Here is a 23,290-nt window from a genome sequence, read left to right as displayed (position 1 = left end):
CAGTGTGTCCATTATGGCCTAGTATGATGAACCATGGTTATTCTGCGCTACGTTGTTGTCAGAATCGTCACGTTCAATCTTTATTAGGAGCACAGAGAGTTAAATTGTCTGGTACTCTTTCTATCCACTCAAAAAGTGATCAGCATGGCTACCCATATTGCAAGCCAGATCTATTGTTTGACCGATTTCGACACCTTGGTATCATTGACCATCAGTGCCCCTCATAGCCTAAACATGCTCTTGTTCATTTATCCAATCAGCATAGGGACCAAGAATCTTTATCTAGTGTTACATACTGACAGCAGTGGTCATTGCTTCAAAGCACATCCCTCAGTTATTTGAAGCACCCTACAGCCTTTCCACTATAAAGTTGTATATTTATTACCGCATAGGGCCCAGTTTGCATACTAATATCTGTGAAGCATTTTTCCTCATTATTTAAATATGATAATAATAATAATCCACATTTGTAAAGCGCGAACAATCACCCGTAAGGGTCTCTAGGCACTGGGGGCTGTCGGGAAGATTAAGCAAGCTATTGTCCAAAGTCACATGGCGCTGGGCTAATCTGCCGCCGGCGCCAGGGATCGAACCGTGATCCCCAGATTCCGGAGTCAGTCGCCCTGGCCGCGGCGCCACAACTCTTCCACTCTCCCTGGCTGCCGCGCCACACCAATAGCCAATATCAAGCTTGCAGTTTTAGTTGATGACATTGTGTATGCCCCACCACCTTTCCATTCCATTGAGCATACAGTATCGAGATGTAACTCACTTTACCTTTTGCTTAGAGCTAGGAACAAACCGAATAAGATGATTAATTGTTAATGGAGGCGTGCAGCGCTCTTGCCCCATTTAGAGGTAAGAAAACCAACGGGTTTCCTTCAGTGGAGTCTGTCGGCTCTGCTGATTGCAACCCTTAGCCACTGGACCGCCAGGTCACAGTGGTGGTTGACAAACCCTGTTGTGTGTGTGTGGGGAGGAGTTACCATTACTAGATTTAACATGTCCAATAGTCCCAAAGGGCAAGACGAAACCTCTCTTTACATTATGGCCATCTTTTTTATTTTTCATCTATTAACTTCCACTTTGGTGGCTTGTTGCTGGAAAACAAAAACGTTTACCAAGGGGGAGAAACAAACATGGCGCCTGCTCAGTGAAAAGTCACAGACATTAGTGAAACCACTGCACTGGTTATTGCAGAAAGTCTTTGGGGCATATTAACAAGCCAGGCGATAAAATTATTATTGCCCTTCACATCTAACATGGGTTTCAATTGGAATTCCATAGAGTATATTATCAAGCCCATTATCGCCGTTTTAGCGGCAGTTTTCTGCCGCTAACGCGGCGATAATTGTATCGCCTGGCTTGTTAATATGCCCCTTTATGTGCCACTGGCAGGTAGGTGGAGCTCTGTAAGTAGAGCGGTGGTCCTTCCACTGTGCAGTGGCGGCTATAATCTCTTAATCTTTAATCTTGATTAAATAAAATGTTGCTTTTCCAACGAAGTAGGAGGAAAAAGTCTCGGTAAGAGGTCTTCGTGTTCTTGTAGAATAACAGTTTATGTGTGGGATGGTAGGAAGTAACCTCCGTCTTCATTCATGGCATTTTTTAAATATTATTTGATGTTAATGTTCATGCCGGTATACATCATTTATCTGCCACGGGAGCAATGGAAGAGCTGTATATAACGTTGGGAGGCTTAGAATGAGACCACTGGCCTCAAAGTTGGAAGAAATCTCATGTTTGTGGGCCACGAGGCCAAGGGAACCGGGCGGTTTCTTATCTACGGCTGAAGAGGTGTTCCTTCAAGTGAAGTGTTTAGAGATCTTTTGAGAAGTGATTTACTGACGACCTAAGGTCAACGTGTGGAGGTTTGTTGTTCCAGCTGAATAGCTTCAGATTGATGGTCTTCAAGCCTTCCTTTTTGCACTTTTGATTTGTGGGATTGCCATAGCTTTTTGTGCTGGCTTCTTGAGATGCTTTGTGTGTTTATTAGACAGGGTTATGTTCCAGTTGTTACAGACTTGCAGCTAATGCAGCAAGCCTTGGAGATGGTGAGGATCTGGAGGGACAGTAAGTGGAGGGCCACTGGGGTTGAAGTGTTGTGAGCATTCTCCTTGGCTCATTTGAAGAGGTAGCTTGCAGCATGCAATATGCACTTTTGTGGAACGACATCCTGATACTAGGTGACCGGCACTGGGAGGGTCGCTCTTCTTTAAGCCAGAGCGCGTAAGATACGTTTTTAATATTTGTAGTTTGCAGAGTTCATACCAGGCTGTCTGATGTTTCTCAAAGATAGGAGGGCCGCATTTATGAGTTTTTGCCGTAGGAAGGTGCCGAAGGCCTTCCTGCTGCGCTGCCCTACGGCAAAAGAAAAGGTTAGGAATACGCTGTATCTATCCCCTGCACCGGCGCACATTGGGCTGCCGTGCGCCAACGCAGGCACCTTTGCACCATGGTGCAAGGGTGCTTGAATATTTTTGTGCAGTAAGGGAAACCTTCCTAGACAAAAACAATCACAAGAACCTTTTCCCTCTTTCTATGTGTGCTGCATTTCTCAGAAAAAGTACAAACGAAGAGAAAGAAAGATATTTCTCCTCATTGTGCCTCCCTTACGCCTCCCTTAGGGAGGTGTAAATTTTTGGTGCTGCTTCAGAGGTACGATTTCTCGTAAATCTGAGGCAGTGTCAAAAAGTGTTAAAAAGCCATGGATGTTGCTGGGAAGGGCCCCTGCAACACCTATTGAACGCCCCTTTCATGCAGAAAACTGCGTTAAACTCAACAATATTTACAAGGCAGCGTTAAGCCAAAAAAAGTGTCTTAGTGCTGTCTTATAAATATGGAGCAGGCTGCTGTTCCACAGAACTTCACAAAAAGTGACGTTCCGGCATTGCAAGGGGCCTCGTAAATGAGACCCGGAGTTTTTAAGGAGAGTCACAGTGAGTAACATCATATAATTTCCCTTCCCCCACTGAGTCCAGTTCATAGATTGGCTGTATCTAGAGCCACGTGGCATTTACAAAAGACAATCCCGCCTGGAGCATGGATGGGTTTGATTATTCAAGAATTAGTAGTGAATCAATAGGCACACATCCCACTGAGCTACCTGTAAAAACACCCTGATGCGATTTACTCTCCTTTGTTGGAAAGCTCGCACTCGCCTACGCCATAGTGACTGGTTGACTGCTGCAAAGTCAGACAACAGAACGCTGCCCAATGATGAGAGAAGAGCTTTACAAAAATAGTGTCTTCCCCTCTCCTGCGCCCTATCGTGGATGGACATATACAAACTAATATTTCCATCATTTTCTTCTTTGTCCTTTCACAGGCTCTCGCTGCCACTGACGTATCCTTTCATGGAGCAGAGAACAAAGCGGCCAGTGGACCTCAGTGGCCGCCTGGGAACTTTGTAGACTTGGCAGCCCTTCCCTGGTCACCGAGTGTAATGGGCCCCATCATTGGAACACCGCCTTCTGAACACTCGTGCGCATTCCCACACGGGATGAAATGAACACAGTCCATGGTACAATAATAAACCAGCCACCCCACAGAGCATGAAGTCACATTACATCACGAAGCAAATGCCTACAAAGAATCACAAGTAAAATGATCCAGATGAAAGGGCAGCGAAACAGAATGCATTAAAAAATAAACAACGTCTCACCAGGCAAATTATCCTAGCCCCAGGCTCTGGTGCCCACCTCCTTCTGTCCGTAATCCTGCGGCTTTCCGGTTGTGTATGGAATTAAGTTGGTATAAGGGCCATAGACTGTGGGTACGTATTGGGTGTAATGCCACACTGAGGGGCAGATTTATGTTTCCTGGCGCATCCCTGCAAATCAGCAGGGATGCGCCAGGAAAGATGCGTCACGCAAGTTTACCCTTGCGCCACCACAGGTGCGCCGCATTTACAATGCAGCGCATCGTGGCGCAAGGATAAACAGATGTTTGACGCATCTGATGGCGTAAGGGCAGCGCATTGCTGGAGTCATGTCGCAAGCACGACGCAACTCCAGCAATGTTTAGGGGCTGCCCATACCTTACATGATGCGCCATGCCTTACGCCTGCTTCAAGCAGGCGCAAGGTTTTGACGCAGCAGCGTCGGAAAAGTGACTGAGTGAAATCTTGTAGATTTCACTGCGTCACTTTTCTGAGGCTTTTTCCGCTGGAACGCCCACCCTGCATACATTAAACCTGACCAGGTTTAATGTGGCGCAGGGCTTTACACCGTGACGCATCTCCATAGATGCGTCACGATGTAAATAGGGCGCAACATGGTGCAGGGTTTATGCCACCGCTGCGTCACAAAAGTGACGCAACTGCGGCGTAAAAGTGACGCAAGTCTAACATAAATCTGCCCCTGAGTGTCCTAAAAAGGTGTACACTCATGTCATCACAATTACAAGATGGCTGGCGTGAAACTAGATCATGACTGGCAACAAATTCACTTTAATCTGTCACATATCAATTCAGAATACCAGTTTTATGAGACTGTGGCTAGTAGGTCTGTGAAAGGTAAGAGGATTCCATGACACCACCTAGATGAAGGGCTCATTTTTGTACAGATACAAGAGCATATCCAGCATGTCCAGGGGAAGTATAGGTGAAGCCAATATTGTACTAGAACGGCTCCCAATTTTAATCCCACGTTTCAACGTACCCACTGTGTCAGTGTCCTTGTCTCTCACCTTCACCAATGTTCTTTGCCTCCAAAAAGACCCACAACCCATTTTACCCTCAAAACAGAAACCACAATGTTTTAACTCCCCGACTGGTGTGATTGGGTCTAAGGTGATTAGAAACAAGCTCCAGTGTGTCTCAGGAACGTGAGGAGAATAGTGCAGTATCAGGAAGAGAAAATCTCAAGGAAATAAAGAAAGGACTAAAAATAAAACTTGAGATACTTCATTATTTAATGCACCTTCTTATATCATGACATCTGAAAGAACCGTACTATTTTGTAATTAGACATTTCATTGCTATCTATATTGTAATTGTCTATAAAAGTGTTTATTCAAATTAATTACAATATTAGTTAATTGTTCACATGTCCTGGGGCTAGGTGTAAGGCTAGGTTTTGGGTTAGCATTAGCACTAGGATTAACAATAGAAGTTCATTTAAGAAACAGTAAGGTTTTGAATTATTGTTTTAATAAGGAACGAGATGTTGTTAGGGTGTCCTTGAACGTTAGTTTTTGGATGAGTTAGTATAGAAGTGATGGATTTAAATAATGGGTATTTAAATATTAGGGGTTAAGGGCGTAGTGATAGAAGGTTGATGCGATGAGATCAAAGTAATAGCATTTTCAAGCAGTGGAAAACACGGCAACGTGACATTAGCTAGAAGTTATGTAGATGAGTTAATGTTATGCAAAAGTAATGTTGGTTTAAATAATCCCAGTTGTTCATACTTCAATCCCTAATGTGCATTTGGCTTATTTAATATAACTTGGTATATTGTTGAGGACTTTCGGTATTGTCAGCTCCTTTGATGTACATGCATCTTTCTGCCTTTGGCATGCATAAACTGGGAATTTATTTTTTTAAAAGGTTACTGGAAGGAAAATAGGGGTGGGCGGAACTCACGGAGTTTCTCTCTGCGCAATTCCGCAAAGTTAAGTAAAAACCCATTGAGATTCCGTGGAATTCTGCGGTCGGGCAACATTTGGCAGGTTGTGCTGCTTGCGCTGATTTTTAGTGCCAGGAGCTTCTTCCGCACTGTAAAATCAGCACGGACGGCATCATGCAGCGTGCCAGAGGGTGTTACTTCTTTCTGCAGCTTGAGTAGATTTTCTACTTGAGCACCAGCTTGCTCAACATGAACAGTTGTGACCTGTCATGACCGCCCTTGTTGAGAAAATTTCACAGGAGGTGTTGTAGCACCTGAAAATAGTGCTAGAGGACTCAAATTCTCGCTCGCCAACTTAATGTTGGTTAGTCAAGTGAAAGGAAAAACCTCCACCATGAGGCAGTTGGCAGAGTTTTGCTGGAACTCTGCACTCCAAGCCGAACACTGAGAGGGCAAACTCCCGCAAACGGTTCATATGGCCTTATTAAACAATAGCTAGCCTTTGCCCTTTTACTTTATGACAGTCATGTTAATGAAATTTATGTGTACTTATATCCTGTCTGTACTTACTCCACTATACAGTTTATAGGTTAGTGGCAGGTTATTGTTTTGTAGTTTCTAGGACAGGGGTACTCACAAACTTTCTGTGGAGGGGCCAAAATTACAGTGTGGTTAGTGGCCGAGGGCCGCACTGGTAGGGGTGGAGTCAGTGGGGGCGGGATCAGTGGGGGCGGAGCTAGAGTAAAAAAAAACGACCGATACTGCGTCACGACCGATGGACCAACACCACTTCTCGCAACAGATCTGTGAGCAACATCAAAGTAATGTTTTGTTTAAACATACAACATAATGGGTAAACCTGCACATGGCACTCAATAGAGATTTGAAATAAATGGCATGCACACGTATCTAAAACCCACGTTCACGCGCAGGTATCTTGGCGCTACATAACAGATGTTGGTTGCTACCCAACTCATTTTATCGACCTCAGATGGATGAAGGGCAGGACCCGCCGGGATTTGAACCTGTGACCATGAGGTAGAACGCAAGCCCCTGCAGTGGACAAGGGGAGGGCCCTGGTTTCAGGTGAGGATTACTATGGTATGCAGTTTCTGTCATCAGTACTTCTCACCCCTTTCCCCACAAGAGCAGTTTAAACATGCATGAGAAAATATCCTAGTTTGCAAGTACTATGAGTAACCCTGCACTAGACAAAACACCATCTCTCTCTACTAAGAACAGTAATCACTGGAATTAGCAAGACATTTTTATTGTTGCCCAAAAATGTTGGAACCAGGAAGGAGGCAGCAAGTGCTTTTAAAACCATATTATACATACAGACACTTCAGCAGCTCTGCCCATAGCACCACATCCTCTCCCCCACTGACATACTGCCCCACTTAGAGAAACTTGCAGTGCACTGACCCGCTATAAACACCTGGATGTGACTCAATTCTAATTACGCACTTGACAAGAACAATATGCTGCCTACAAAAAATTAACATCCTAGAAAAAGCAAACAGTCATAGGGAATGCAAGATTAAGTAAAGCATGTGAAATGTAAGCAGCGAGTGCTTTCGCATGAAAAGGTTAAGGCCATGAATACAGGGCCCGGAAAGGACCCGTTTCAGTGCCCATTGCTTATAATTATATCCTTTCAAAACATAGGCGGTATGGCATAAAAAGACCACATTCGTAAACACACAGACGCTGTATACATTTTGTTTTCCAATTCACCCATCAAGCAGGTATTTCAGTACCTCCAGGCAAGGTGCACTTTCCCACACAGGGAAAACAATGTTGTTCAAAGAGGGGAGAAAACAAAAGTATCACTTCACTGGCAAACACTGTAAAGTGGCGCCAATGTGTTTGGGTGTAAATAAATCAATCTGGCCACCTTGCAACCACTCTGTCTTGCTTTAATTAGTTATTTTTTTCATTTGGGATGTTTTATTCCTCTCCACCCCCGAGGCTGCACTGGTGTCAGAAAAAGACGTTCCCAGCAAAAATGTTTTCTTTTTTGGATCCATTTCACAGGGCAGCAAATACGGAAAGGAGGAAAGAGAAGGTAATACCCGTTGCCTGGAGTCTTGGTTTTCACTGAGGAGCGAGACCGAAAGAGAGGGAAGACTCGGAGGCTTAGAGGCCGTCACCGGGGCATGCGCTCACAGTTTAATTTATAGGGGCTTGGGGAGGCTGCGCGCAGGAGCCATATGGACCAAATCCATAAAGTCAGTGACATTTCTGTATTCTGTGATGTATTGTGATAAATGTCCTGAACTCTTATCGCTCCACGGGCTGCTTTTTATGCTGCATCATTCCAGTATCTGGTGCTGGCTTTGGATGACACCTAGGTTTGCCCTTAAAGTTGCACTCAGGTTTCATAAAGTTCATGTTTTGTTCATATCCACAGTCATAATTCGGCGACTTCATTACAGAGACATAAGGATTTTTTTTGTTGGTATGTGAGTTAAACGGACCTGGATACAAACTGGAGCTATAGCCCAAATTGTATATGCCAGTAGCTTTGTAGCCCAAGTGAGCAATCTCCTGATCGCAGTCCGATACCGCATGGAGCCTTGTTTGTGTTTTGAACAAGGGGTACTAGCAGTTGATGTTTTTGTAGTGTTCACAAACCCTCTCAGAATGACAGTACCGTTTGAGACACAACAGCGATCATTGAGGGTTGGTCAGTGTTTAACGTGCTACTACATAACGTAATGTACAGAACGATTAAAAAAAACATACCTGCGCAGGCGCTGCTGCGAAGGTTCTCCGGGGCTGGAAGGACGTCGTGACACCAGGGGCACAGGAAGCTCACCAAAAGGCCCTTTAAAAGTCAGCTGTAACTAGCGCTAGTTACCGCTGACTTTTAAAGGGCCTGAGCTTCGTGTGACGTCAGAGGCAGGCGGGCCAATCGGAGGAAAGCAGGAAGCAGAGACGATGGCCGCAGGAGGAAACGTTGTGATTACGTATTAAACGCGTATTCACAACGTTTGCTCCTGCGGCCATCTTCCCTGCTTACTCCAGAGAAGTGCACTGTACTTGATCTCGATCAAGGTCCGCGGGCCGCCAATGAAGTACTGATTAGAGAACTACAAATATTATTCCAATTGTTAGCTAGGTTAGAACACCAGAACAGACCCCGCTCCCTACGTCACACTCCTCGCATCCTGGGAGTGGCACTGGGAGCAGCCCTTCTCACTCTCTGATGGACACCCTAATAACATTATCATTGACCTTTCCACACCCATCAAAGCAGTCTTTATCCAATCCCAAATCACTTGCATGTCATGATCTGCATTATGCAGCTATTTGAGAACCCTGATATGAAATCCTGTTAATGCTCCCTGAAGAGATCATACAGTGCAACCAATGCACTCAAGGGATCACCAAACATGCAGCCATTGTGATTTTTTGTTGACATTATGAGAAGAATAATTCAGGTCTCACATGAGACAGGTTTATTCAATGGGTTGTCTGGACAGAAAACATGAGATCTGTCTGCCGTAGAAGATCTGCGCAGTAGCATTGCTGGAAAGATGCTCATGGTGCCTTCAGTTTGGAGCGCTCTTGTAATTCTTTTTAACTTGTAATATAATTCATCAAAATTTTATGGTTATATCATTGTAAATTTTCCCATTGTCATGCATTTCTAACTCTCCACTTGTTATTTAATTTGTTATGATGCTGTGCTTTTATGGATACTAAGCTACCCGAATAAAGTTTATGAACTGAAGTCTTTAATGGCACAATCTCTTGCTAAGAAGGCTGAAGTTAGATAGTGCTCTGGGAAGCAGTAGCACTGGCTTGATAAAAGGCAGTAGATTAGGTAGCATATTCCCAGAATCAGGAGGCTCAAACCAGTTCTCCAAAATACCTGTTCTGGTGTCTTCTCAGCAAAAATGGCGATTGATCCCCCGTGTTCTTCATCAGGAAAGTCTGGGAATTTGCCTGTCACATGCCTGAAGGGGACAGAAGAGAGCAATGTCATGTATACCATTAAGAACCATGGAACATGAAAAGGGCAAAAGCCGAATGTGACTAGTGTGTTGCTAGGCATAACAGTCACTCACTCCTTTACTAACTCACACACACATTGAAATCCAGCCCTCTCAGCCAAACAGAGGCAGGGATAAAGACTAGAGCTCACAGTCAGATGATCTCTGACTTGCATATTTTAGGGGTCCAGCTGAGTCCATATTTTAGGTGAAGGTGGGAACTGTGGTATAAGCAGCAAAAACGTCCTGACGTATACCAGCTCTGCCAGTGGTCAGCACCCCCTCCCACCTCAAAAGACAGCCTGCAGAAATGTTACACTGCTCAGACTCCTCGCACATCCATTTGCCTTCAGATGGTTCTGAAACCAAAAGTCGCCCTCGTGTAAATATTCCCCAAGTCCCATACATTTAACTTACCTGTAGAATCGAGTCATTCGTGGTTTTCCAGTGACCAGCAAGAGGCATTCAAAACCCACCAGGGACAAAGAATCACCTTCCAGGATGCACTATTTGTTGTGCACAAGACTAAGTGTGACTTATATACCACTTTATGTTGGCGTTTCTGCATGCTTACAGTATCTCAGAGGTCTCAGAGCACACTGAAGCAACAACAAGGCAGCATGTTTGCACTATGTAAAATGACTAAGTACTCATGCAGCTCTGGCTTTGGTATTAGCTCGAATGTTTTCTTCAATACTATCTGAGATTACCATAGTCTTTAGACCAGGTTTAGGAGATTGCAGCATTCTGCAGCCCTTTTTTTGATGCCATTAAATAAGAGAATCCATATTTTATCAGCTATGCCAGTAGCGTTTTGGCTATCTGCAAAAAGATATGTATTTTTAAGTCCATGCCAGCTTTCAAAGAGCTGTACAACAGAACGTTTGGGTTTAACTGAGCATGAGGCTGTTTAGTTGCAGGCTTTACTTGAAAAATACCATCTAATTTTTCAAGGAAAGCCTGCTACAAAACAGCCTCATGCTCAAAGTCAGAACAACTGGGGCCGTATTATAAAAAGTGACCCAGGGAAGCAACCGGTGCGCCCCTGGGGCACTTTGGTTATACAAAAGGGGCCGCAGATGCTAGTGCATCCCCTTCTGTAATACCGATGGCACTGTTGCACATGTAGCGTCAGCGTTATCTCAAAGGGTGCTCCCTCCTTTGTATGGAGGCGTGGCCCCATGCAAATGAGGGAATCCCTTTGCCTCTGCACCTGTGCCATATTAGGGTTACTAGAGCAGAGGCAAACATGCCTTCAGGACGCGCACTGAAAGTGTGCCACAAAAAATGTTGCACACTTTCAATGTGCCTCCTAAAGGCAGCCCGCTGGAAGGAATAAAGTGGGTCCCATGGACCATTCAGACGTTCCCTTGCAGGCGCGTGCAGTCACTCACTGCACCTGCCTGCAAGAGGCTCTCTCTCTCCAAGCAGGTTGCCGCCAGCACAGTGAAACACAGCTGCTCCGTATTTCACTTGAATGCTCTGTCCCCAGGACAGTTTCACGGCTGCTTTGGGGGCAGTGCAATCATGTTAATACAGCACACTTTCCCTGTTTGCACACGGCGCACCTATTTAAAGGTGCACCATGACGCAAACAGGGAAAGTGCGCCGTATATGTAATACAGTCCCTGGTTTTCCAGCGGTATTAATACTATTGGGAGAGGAAATAACACATCAAAATTACTGATACAGTTGTGATGGGGTCCAAGAAAGTAAATGTGCTTACTTGGCTGGAAAATGGACTGTAAAGAGACAGCTATACAATGTTGTGAATTTAGTCATTATACACAATAGTCATTGTGAAAATAGGAGTCTTGAAATGCAATTGTGCCATCCATTTTTTACTGCTCTGGAGCTACCTCATGTCACTGTGCTTCCATCTGTCGAATGCAGCTGGTTTTATCTTTAGAATCTGAGAGACATTACAGACACTGTCTGGTTTGTATGAAAATAAATAAGTGCATTGGCTAAAAATACAGGAGCTCATCGTCAGCTCTTCCGAATACGAATACTGCTGAATAAAAAGGCTGCCTAATTTTGATTCCACCTCAGGCCTCCCTTTTCAGTCTCTGTATTATTCTTTTATTTTCCAAATTTTAATTGTGCATTTATCACAGATAATAGAAACATATGAGAAAATACAGTCAACTGAATCTTCCGGTTGCTGCAGTGTGCATGAATACAGAAGATTTTTGATGACTTCTACTGACAAGGAGTGCATAAGTCCTAGTTCTATGGGAGAAAGATTTCCCCACACTGTACCCTTACAGTTTGAACTCTGGCGAACGTCCGTTAGCCCCATGGTCTGACTCTTGAACTGGGATCGAGGGGCGGCTCCTCCCTTTGAATGGACGTGAGTCATCCTGCCTGCTGCGAGCACAGCAGGCACACATGAATAAATAAATGGAATGTCAATGCCATTTTACTTAAACATTGCAGTGCGAGGACAAGGGCAGGGCTGAACCCTGCAATTGTAGGATTACAGCTGCCCCTGCAGTGCGCATGTCAGGTTGATAGCTCTATTGCATGAGAGCAGATCCAGGATTGGTTTTATTGATGTCCAATGAGCAGGAAGGAAGTCCTTCCCTTTCTTGCTCGTGGAGGCTGATCTGGGAGAGAGGTGCGTACCAGGGGGAACAGTATATGGTGATTTTGGCGCCTTAGTGCCCTACCATATTTCTATAGTAGTAGCCGCCACTGCCAGGATCCTATGGATTATCTGTAGTCTCCAGCCACTAGCCGAATATCTTTGTAAATTTCTGAGGGAGGGGGGGCGTTTGAAGCTATGACTGTTTCAGGTGAAGCACCACTTCAAAAGCACACATACATGGTGTAGAAAGCGCTCCCTGCGAAAAGAGCCACACTTGAGTAGACAGTGTAGAAATGCACACTCCATTGTGCCTGTGAGAAGAGGACAATACAGGAAAGACAGCTTGGCTGGCGCACACGTGAAAAGGCACACTTCTTCACCAGACTGGGTAGACGTCGATGTGTGGCAGCTGAAGACAGTAAAACAGGCTTACCCTCCCTGAAGGCACAGCACAAGTAGATGAAGGATTTCTCAGACACGTAGAGATGGACTGTGGAGAGTAGACGCCCTAAACTGGATGGGCAGCTCCTTAAGTAGCACTTCCCCAGACGCACAGGAACAACTGGCAGATGGCTGTGGGCGACCAATGTAGGGGTCACTGGTGGGGTCAGGGATGCCAGTTGCCTTAGCTTCACTTGAGTTGATCTGTACTTTAATGTTGCTTGAGGTTTGATAAGGTGACAGACGCTGGTTCGCTTCAGGATCATCGCCAAAAACATGTAGTGATCAGGTCCACACAGGTAGAAGTGGTTCAGAGAGGTTTATTCAAGATAGTTGTAAGATCACAATCAGGACCAGATCAAGACCCCACCAGGAGCAGCCAGCATGCTGCTCAGCCCAGGAAACTGTGAGTATTTCACTCCCAGCATTCCATGTTATGTCATTGCACCAAGATTCCATTGGCAGGACTAGAACAACATCAGAGTCAAGATACAACAATCATCTACCACCTTGTCTCATTCCTGTGGGCTCTTTTCAATCCCTGCTTCCTCACTTTGTCACTGTTTACCTTACTTTCTTCTCTGCTGTCTTTCTCCCTTTTCTGCCTTTTTCTCCCATGCTCCGGGTCAATGTCTGATGATAAAGATCCTTTCTCCAAACATGGTTGCCTGTGCTCTCACCACCTGCAGACACCTGTACAAATTAAACCCTGACCATAGCGCTCTGTAGGGCAAAAATGAGGAGCCTTGAAGGCCTTGCCCTATATTTGCAGTACCCTTCTGCATCACATCTCACTTCATTGTTGATTCGCATAGCTTGCAAGATGTGTGCCTGCTTTTAGATACTATGTAACCTATACATGTGATGCACTTAACACTGACAATTGGGAGGTATTTCACAAAACTAGCCTTATAAAGTGCAGCCTGCCAATGTTTCTGAACCCGTAGGTCCAGGCTTTGAATTGAGACTTGTGAGCAGAGGATAACACATGCTTATGCTGCACCGCTATATTGCTGACAGTTCTGCGTGCTTGACAGGAATGTGCCCTGCACCCACTGCTCTGTAGTACATTGACTTCACTTGATATGCTGATGGGGCTAGTTAACGTTGGCAGGCTCCCAGCGCCATGCCCATACCCATCGGAGCAGTGGCATAGCCAGTGTGTCATGGGCTCTGGTGCAAGGAAGGGAATGGACCCTCACGCTGCTGTTTGAACTGGAAAATACAGCACAAATCAGGATTGGGTGAGCCCATAAAGCCTCTGGGCCCAGGTGCCACTGCACCTGCTGCTCAAGTGGAAGCTGCACCTCTCAATCGGTGTAGTCCAGGGCTTTCAAGGACCCATACATGCCAAAACATGTAATTACTTTCCACGTCTACATTAGGGGTGGCAATGTAAACCCGCCCTCCACTACTTATGCATTTCCTGAGCAGTGGAGCATAAGTTCCACAGAACAGACATTTGATGTGTCCGTTCTCTGACTGCATTGTGTCCTCCTTTAGGTGGGAACCAGAGATCCGCCAGGTGTAGATTCCACCAGTACTTTAAATGGGCCGGTACTCACCGGCACCGGCACTTCTCAGTTTTCTCCCCTAGAGTACTGGAACTTCTCCATGTGTCAAGAGAGTACCGGTACACGTAGAGGCAGACTGGGCTCGGGCTCTGGGGTATGGGTACGTGCAGCGCAGGTGCTGTTGAATACCTTCAGAGGGAGGGTGTCTGTGAGGCTGTGCATTCCAGCGCTAGGTTGCTGCTGCTGCCTTACACTCTAACTGACAGCGTGACGGAAGTAAGGTGATGTGGCCTGACGGACAGAGCTCCCCACATTGAGACAGTAGCGCTGTCTGTTAGAGTGTGCGGCAGCTGCGCTGGAATACACTCGCCATTGTCTGTCAGAGCAACCAACACCTTTCGGACAAGTTTGGCTCATGTGTACAGTGTACAATTGGTACTTGTTTGCAGTATATATATATATATATATATAGCGCACACTTGGCAGGAGGGTATTAAAGCACTTTAAATGAGATGTGCAAGTTCTACACGAAAGCATACTTTATTTTGTTTTTATGACACAGGGTGTTGAAATCCCAACTTCCGCTCAACATCCTCTTATTCTGGGCAATCTCCCTGTGCCATGAAAACAAAAAAGCATGTTTTCATGTAAAACTTCTGCTTCTCAAGTAAAAAGCTTTAATGCCCTCTGGCGAAGTTCGCACCATATAAAACTGCAAGAAAGTAACCACCAACTACGCCCTGCACATATGAAGGACCTTTGCCGAAGGACAGTAAGGCGCCTTTGCATTGAATAAGAAAATTCCGCTATTATTAAATGCCTGCTTCAAAGCCACGCCCACAGACACGACCCTCAAGACCCATGTCAATCAATTTGGTGAATTCCGGCACTTCTCTTTTTCCATTTAAAGCACTGGATTCCACCACATCTTTGTGTCAGTGGAGTGAACTCAGGAACCTGTTACACCCACCCTTCTTTCATCTCTAGTGCAAAAATTGTGCAGTGGCAAGGAACTTGTGCACGAGACAATTTGTGATCATGTCTCTCATGTTGTCCACGGGCAAATTCTGTTTGTGAATTTGCATGAACGTAAAATTCATCTTTTTGCTGAGATGCTCGGGGAACCTGGACAACAAAAGAGCATGGTCAACATCTTTCCATTAACCTCTAAACTACCTGCTTTCCAGGCAGGTTTGTGGGCCACAATAATGGTAGATTCTGTGAAACATTTGTGGTGGTTAATGGTAGATCATTAAATGGCCAGCCATTTGCATCACTGCCCCTGTCTGGAGAGGCTAAAGTTCTGCCATGTGATCTGACTTAAAAAGCTGCGGCTGTACAAGTTACACATTTTCTCGTAGTAGGTGACTCCTATGTCTTGGAGTACATTTCAAACTTTTACATGCTTAACATGGATCCCAGGAGTATGTGCGGTTATCTGAAATAGTCATAGATTTCCTTGAGTACTTGAATGTCTAAAACGTACACATATAACATTTCTTTCTGGTGGAACAATCTGCAAATGTAATTATGACACTAGTTTATATTTGCACATTAAACTTTTTTTTTAGTTTCTTCAGCAGATAAATGGTTTCTCCTTAAAGAAATACCTTTCTTTACTCTTTTAAATATGGCGACGCTCTGTTCCGATTGCCAGAATTAAAGCACAGTTACTTCTTCTCCTGACACGAAATAAATCTAAGGGGCTTATTTATGAGCCCTTGCGTCACTTATACGCCGCTGGTGCATCACTTTTTGTGACCGGCGGTGCTAAAAAATGCACCACGTTCCATCATATTTACAAACTGACGCATCTAGGTAGATGTGTCACTTTGTAAACCCCTGCACCACATTATACCTGCGCCAGGTATAATGTATGCAGGGTGGGCATTCTGACGCAAGTAAGCCTCGTAGAAGTCATGCAGTGAAATCTATGAGATTTCACTGCGCCACTTCTAGGACGCAGATGTGTCAATATCTTAAGCCTGCCTCACAGCAGGTGTAAGACTGACGCAGACACATCAAAATGGGACTTTCCCATGTTAAATGACCAATTGCTGAAGTTGCGTCAATTTTGTGACACACTCCAGCAATGCGTCATTTTTGCACCTACAGATACGTCAGAAATACTGACGTATCTGTAACTCCTTGCGACATGATGCGTCATACTGTAAATATGACGCATCCAGCATGTCGCAAGGAGAGCGCAATGAAAAGTGACGGACCGCTGTTTTCACACAGCAATGCGTCACTTTTCTTAAATGAGGCCCTAAAGGTTTTCCTATTTTCCTGAGGCATTTAAATTCTCTTCAAATCATACATTTGTGTGTCTCCCCCCCCCCCCTTTGCATATGGGCAAACAACAATGATCATTGTGGAATTTCATGGCAGATCGGAAATTCACCATTGTGAATGTTTTTTTTGTGCACCTAAGTAACATTTTAGTGGGCCAAAATGTTTGTGAATTGGGCCCATAGACAAGATAAAAAAAATACATATTTATGATGTGAAGAATTTTATATGCATAAGAAATTAGTTGTGTTTTTTAACAATATCACAGGAGCAAAAGGCACAAGCGAGCATTCAGAGTGATTCACAAGATGTGGACTGCATGCAACAGAAAATCTCCAAACTCTCCAGGCGTGCAGCTGCAAACCTATGGAAGCCAAAAATCGTATCTGTGTTCTGCTGCATTTAGCTTTAATGTTTAGTTCAAAATGCATCATTACGTCCAATTTTGGACACAAGAGTGCATTTTGCGCTAAGGGGAAGATCCTACGCGAGGGGGCATGTTGCGCTAAGAAAATAGCACTAAATTCCAGAAGTAAGTTGGGGGTAAACCCTACCACAAGACCACATAAAGCGAGTGCTAGCATCTGCTCATGCTCGCTATTCATGTTCTTTTGCATTTAGTGAGCGCACGCAGCTGCTCGTTGCTCATGTTCTGTTGCATTTAGCGCTATTTCTTAGCAGAAAATGTATTCCTGCGCCCATTTTTGATGCCGGTGGGGGGGCAGTTTTGTGCTATCGCAGAATTACTCTTCTTGCATGAATAAGTATAATTTTGCAGAAGTCGTAGGTAATTCCGCGTGATTACACTACACTGAATTATGCAAGTTACGTCTGGCTTTAGAAGTTTCAGCAGGTGAAGAATTCTGCCTACAGAAAAGTGATGCAAACATGATGGAACATTTCATTTTCTGTGTATAAGCTTGATGCTTAACATATATTCTTCCCCTTAAATAATCCTGTTCCTATACACTTTTTCCGACCCATTTCCAGCATGGAAATGGTTTTTCTGCTGCTCTTAATAGAAGTAAGTTAAGGATCTGAGAAACTGAAACGCTTTTCTCTATCAAACATCCCAAATGCCAGCCCTGACCAATTCAAACTTGTGCTGCACTGCAAGCAGGTAAGTGGCTGGCACTCATTCGGACAGTGGGGAGATGGTCAGGCTGTTCCAGAGTTGGACTGAGGGTAGCTTCTGTGTGTGTTCTCACACAGCTAAAGCAGCCCTGCATAAAGAGCAGCAGGTGACTGCCTCCATGACTGCACCACGGAAGTGTGGCTTGGACCAGTGACAGACCAGAGGTACGGCAAGGGAAGCAGGCAGCCACAGTATGTGTGCACCAGTGGTTAATTTGGAAAAAATAAGTGCTGGGGCTCTCGTCGGGATGCAGCTTGTACCAGCTCATTTCTCCTATTAGAGCCGCCTAAAACAGAACCAACTGCTAACCACGAAAGTGGGGACAGGATGTGGCGTAATGGCCAGAGGTGCCGACTTTGGAGCTGGGGAACCAGGTTTGTCTCGTCGGCTCAACATCCTGTGATTCCGGGCAAATCACTTTATCTCCACGTAAATGGATCTGTTCTTAACTGGTTCTCAGGAAAAGCGCAAGAGTTGATGATTAAGTGCCGGTGCTGAGCACAGGAAACTGCCAGCTCAAATTAAGCACTGATGTGCACTCAGTAGCAGTGTGGCCACCCTGACACTTCAGGACTGTAGACACCCGCTTCTTCCTCCAGTGGATCCAAAGAGAAAGTGGCCGGTCATCATCACAGAGTGCCTCGCGGACAATGATTGAAGAGTCTTCTGTGAACTTAGCCTGGCTGCTGTGAGCCACTTAATGGTAACACAATTCCCGTTGCTGTTGAACTGCCTCAAAACGTGGCCAAAGGGAGCATCTTTCAGTACATCATATGCATGACCTTTGAAAGCCACAACGTCCTGCTTACTTGCAAAACTGTCCTGCTTATTTGCAAAAGTCACAGTGCCTCTCCTGTTAGGCAATGGCAAGTATTCTCAATGTTCCTGAGTTTTGGGTTTCATCTACACCTAGCTTTTAGAAGTCTGTCGCACCCGTGCCCCATATGCACTCCTTACTGTTCTTCCCACTTGCACCACCCAACTTGCCCAGTGCTTCCACTGCCCATCCACATCCCAGTTGGCTTTTTATTGTCTTTTTCCCCCCTCCAACTCTCTCCCCAGCTCCTCTTTTGTACGGTTCCCTTGCTTGGTTGCGTCAATGCTCAATGTCAGTCGGCATCATTCAGTTGGTCCCCTAAACATCTCCCAACCCCATTGTTCCCTTGCAGTAGTGTTTTTCCATTGTTTTATTTTTATTTTTGGAGGGCCTACGAGCTGCAATTAGCTTTTGGGGTGCTGCTTTCTTTAGAATGCACTTTTTAACATCTTTTGTTGGGTTTTATAATTTACTGTATCAAGATGGTGTTTACTATTTGAAACTGTAAATTAAAACAAAAAGTCAAAATAGACCCTGTGGCATAATGACACAGTCACATGTCATCACACTGTAGCGGGCACTTTGAGATTTTTTTACTGATGCTATTTAGCACCTGCAACAAAGCATTTTTCTCTTTTTGCCAATGCTGTTCAGCATCAGCAACAAGCACTGTCAAAGGTAAAAGGTCAGATAAAGCTTTTGAAAGACAATGTATATTAGTTTAGCTAATTCTACTGTCTAAGGATCTTCACACAACTTGTGCCTCATTATTGTAAATCACCTATAGGTAGGTACACTTTATTCAAATTCCACTCACTGTGGCCTCTTCCTCTTCCCTTTTTCCATTGATTGACTTTTCTTGATACCTAATCTCGAATAATCAACTCATCAAGTCAAATTTCAGTAACCTCAGAGCCGTTGATCAGAGGCTGACATGGAGTATTCTCAAATTAAAAGCTTTCAAAACAGAAATACTCACATGTAGCAATTTTAAAAATTATGACCCACTCGCCACCTGTCCTGACGATCTGGGAACACCGCCTAAATTATCAAATGAAGTAAGAGACCTCAGAATTACCATGGACTCCAAGCTATCAATGAATGCCCAAGTGAACAAACTAGCAAGATCAAGCTTCACTACTATAAAAAAAACTCTGCGATGCATCTCCCCCACCTGTTATTTCCACGCAAGGTCAAGGCTACTATCTCTCTTGCTCTGTCTATGCTTGTTACGCCAATAGCCTCTACCATGTATCATCTTTAACAACTATGAAAAGACTACAATGGATTCAGAACTCTGCTGCCAGACTACTCTTACATATAAAGTAGGGCTGGGCGGAATTTGCGGAATGCCTCTTCGCGGAATTTTGAAAAAAAAATTGTTGAAAACGAGCGCACAACCTGAGGGACCGTGTGCCCGGGACTGGGGTCCCTTGTGCTTGGGCAGGCTCCCCTATCTCCCCGGCGTGGCTGCGTTGAGAAGCAGGGACCGGCCCCGGGCCTCCTGATGTTTGGTCAGGGCCTGGGATCCCACGTCCTGCAGCATGCCAAGTGTCCATCTGCCCGGGACAAGGGACCCTGGTGCAGAGCCCCGGAGCCCTGCAAGGGCAGGCAGGAGCCCTACCGCTATGGCTCGGTGTGGGCAGCTGGGAGTCCTTTCGGTCCCGGCCATCTGGTCGCACCTTTCCCTCGGCCATCTGGTCGCGCGCAATGCTTTCCAATAGGGCGACCAGATGGCCGGGCCAGCCTGGAAGTCCCGATGAGGGTCCATTCGCCTCGCGGATCCCAGCCACGGCTCCAGGAGGTCGGGCGCGTCCGCGCCTAGGGTCTCCTCCGTCACACGGAGCGCGAGGGTTACAAGAAAGGTGGGTAGCCTTCCTCCGGATTAGTAGGGGCAGGGTATGCCGGGACACCCCTCCTGGGGATTGCGGTTCTCAGGCGGGGACCAGATGGGCCAAGCCCGGACGACACTTCCCCGGGGCGTCGGGTGCTCCCTCCTCCAGCCCGCGGCGAGGCAAAGTGCCCAGGACGGTCTCCATGGGTCCCCCGGGCGTCCACCGAGGCCTGCAGCCCCAAAGCCCTGCAGTCCTGCAGCCCTGGAGCCCTTCAGCCCGGAGCCCTGGAGCCCTGCAGGCCCGGAGCCCTGCAGGCCTGGAGCCCTGCAGCCCCGGAGCCCTGCAGCCCCGGAGCCCTGCAGGCCCGGAGCCCTGCAGCCCCGGAGCCCTGCAGCCACTGAGGCCTGCAGCCCCAAAGCCCTGCAGCCCTGGAGCCCCTCAGCCCGGAGCCCTGGAGCCCTGCAGGCCCGGAGCCCTGCAGGCCCGGAGCCCTGCAGGCCCGGAGCCCTGCAGCCCCGGAGCCCTGCAGGCCCAGAGCCCTGCAGCCCTGGAGCCCTGCAGCCCCGGAGCCCTGCAGCCACGGAGCCCTGCGTGGGCAGGCGGGAACCCTAGCGCGAAGGCTCGGGGTTGGACAGATGGGAGTCCTGTCAGTCCCGTCCATCTGGTTGCACCTCTCCCCTCGGCCATCTGGTCGCGCGCAATGCTTTCCAATAGGGCGACCAGATGGCCGGGCCAGCCTGGAAGTCCCGATGAGGGTACATCCGCCTCGCGGATCCCAGCCAGGGCTCCAGGAGGCCGGGCGCATCCGCGCCTAGGGTCCCCTCCGTCACTCGGAGCGCGAGGGTTACAAGAAAGGTGGGTAGCCTTCCTCCGGATTAGTAGGGGCAGGGTATGCCGGGACACCCCTCCTGGGGATTGCGGTTCTCAGGCGGGGACCAGATGGGCCAAGCCCGGACGTCACTTCCCCGGGGCGTCGGGTGCTTCCTCCTCCAGCCCGCGGCGAGGCAAAGTGCCCAGGACGGGCTCCATGGGTCCCCCGGGCGTCCACCGAGGCCTGCAGCCCCAAAGCCCTGCAGCCCTGGAGCCCTTCAGCCCGGAGCCCTGGAGCCTGCAGGCCCGGAGCCCTGCAGGCCCGGAGCCCTGCAGGCCCGGAGCCCTGCAGCCCCGGAGCCCTGCAGGCCCGGAGCCCTGCAGGCCCGGAGCCCTGCAGGCCCGGAGCCCTGCAGGCGGCCCGGAGCCCTGCAGCCCCGGAGCCCTGCAGGCCCGGAGCCCTGCAGCCCCGGAGCCCTGCAGCCACCGAGGCCTGCAGCCCCAAAGCCCTGCAGACCTGGAGCCCTTCAGCCCGGAGCCCTGGAGCCCTGCAGGCCCGGAGCCCTGCAGGCCCGGAGCCCTGCAGGCCCGGAGCCCTGCAGGCCCGGAGCACTGCAGGCCCAGAGCCCTGCAGCCCTGGAGCCCTGCAGCCCCGGAGCCCTGCGTGGGCAGGCGGGAACCCTAGCGCGAAGGCTCGGGGTTGGACAGATGGGAGTCCTGTCAGTCCCATCCATCTGGTTGCACCTCTCCCCTCGGCCATCTGGTCGCGCGCAATGCTTTCCAATAGGGCGACCAGATGGCCGGGCCAGCCTGGAAGTCCCGATGAGGGTCCATCCGCCTCGCGGATCCCAGCCAGGGCTCCAGGAGGCCGGGCGCATCCGCGCCTAGGGTCCCCTCTGTCACTCGGAGCGCGAGGGTTACAAGAAAGGTGGGTAGCCTTCCTCCGGATTAGTATGGGCAGGGTATGCCGGAAGACCCCTCTGGGGCTGGCGGTTCTTTGCCGGGGACCAGATGGGCTTCGCCCGGGCAACATCCTCCCAGGCTTCACTCCTCCGGCCCGCGGCGTGGCAAAGTGCCCAGGGTCGGGCTCCACGGGTCCCGGGCAGTCCTACCCCCGGGGCGCCCGGGCCCGAGAGCTCCGTCGGTGTTCCCCGAGTCCCAGCCGCTGTCCCCCAGCCCCCGGGAAGCAGAGAGCCCACCGAGCCCATGGTTAAGGCGGGAGCCCTACCGCTATGCAGCCTTCCTCCGGATTACTAGGGAAAGGGTACTCTGGGACCCCTCTCGGTCCTCAGCCGGCAGCAGGACGGGCCCGGATGCTGCCCCGGTCCTGTCCCGGGGACTGCCGCGTGGCAGGGTGCCCTGGACAAGGGGTCCGGATGGTCCGGGGAGGCTTCCCCTGCGCCTGCGGGCCTGGGAGCCCCGGCTGGGTCCAGGGGCCCGGCCGGGCCCGAGTCGGGGTCTACGGCCCTGGGCCCCGTCCCCCGGCCTGCGGCACTGCCAAAGGCCTGGGACGGGGTTCCGTTGTGTCCGGGGAGCCTCCCCAGGCCTGTCTGGGTTCATTGGCCCCTGGGGGCCCCGGGGAGGGCGGCCTCCCCACCCCGGGCTCCGTCCCGGGTCCTGCCGCGCGGCAGCGTGCCCGGGACGGGGTCCGGAGGGCCCGGGGAGGCTTCCCCTGCGCCTGCTGTCCCGGGAGCCCCGGCTGGGTCCAGGGGCCCGGCCGGGCCCCGGGTCGGGGTCTCCGGCCCCGGACCCCATCCCCCGGCCTGCGGCACTGCCAAAGGCCCGGGACGGGGTTTCGTTGTGTTTGGGGAGCCTCCCCAGGCCTGTCTGGGCTCATTGGCCCCTGGGGGCCCCGGGGAGGGCGGCCTCCCCACCCCGGGCTCCGTCCCGGGTCCTGCCGCACGGCAGGGTGCCCGGGACGGGGTCCGGAGGGCCCGGGGAGGCTTCCCCTGCGCCTGCGGTCCCGGGAGCCCCGGCTGGGTCCAGGGACCCGGCCGGGCCCCGGGTCGGGGTCTACCGGCCCCGGACCCCGTCCCCCAGCCTGCGGCACTGCCAAAGGCCCGGGACGGGGTTCCGTTGTGTCCGGGGAGCCTCCCCAGGCCTGTCTGGGTTCATTGGCCCCTGGGGGCCCGGGGGAGGGTGGCCTCCCCGCCCCGGGCTCCGTCCGGGGTCCTGCCGCGTGGCAGGGTGCCCGGGACGGGGTCCGGAGGGCCCGGGGAGGCTTCCCCTGCGCCTGCGGTCCCGGGGGCCCCGGCTGGGTCCAGGGGCCCGGCCGGGCCCTGGGT

At 49.1% G+C, this 23,290-nt stretch overlaps 1 protein-coding gene across 1 annotated transcript in view; it reads right to left on the bottom strand.

The window, feature by feature from the left end:
* The window catches only part of DRC11 (dynein regulatory complex subunit 11), a 952,572-nt gene that overhangs the window by 533,673 nt on the left and 395,609 nt on the right, over positions 1–23,290 (bottom strand). The window contains exon 7 of the mRNA XM_085645096.1: positions 9,451–9,535. Within this exon, the coding sequence (XP_085501222.1) occupies positions 9,451–9,535 (85 nt within the window). The remainder of the gene's footprint in view (positions 1–9,450; positions 9,536–23,290) is intronic.

Source organism: Triturus cristatus, chromosome 3_1 (assembly GCF_964204655.1).
Source record: "Triturus cristatus chromosome 3_1, aTriCri1.1, whole genome shotgun sequence".
Taxonomy (NCBI): Eukaryota; Metazoa; Chordata; class Amphibia; order Caudata; family Salamandridae; genus Triturus; species Triturus cristatus.
Note: the sequence above shows the minus strand (reverse complement) of the source record. Positions and strands in the feature narration are given on the sequence as shown.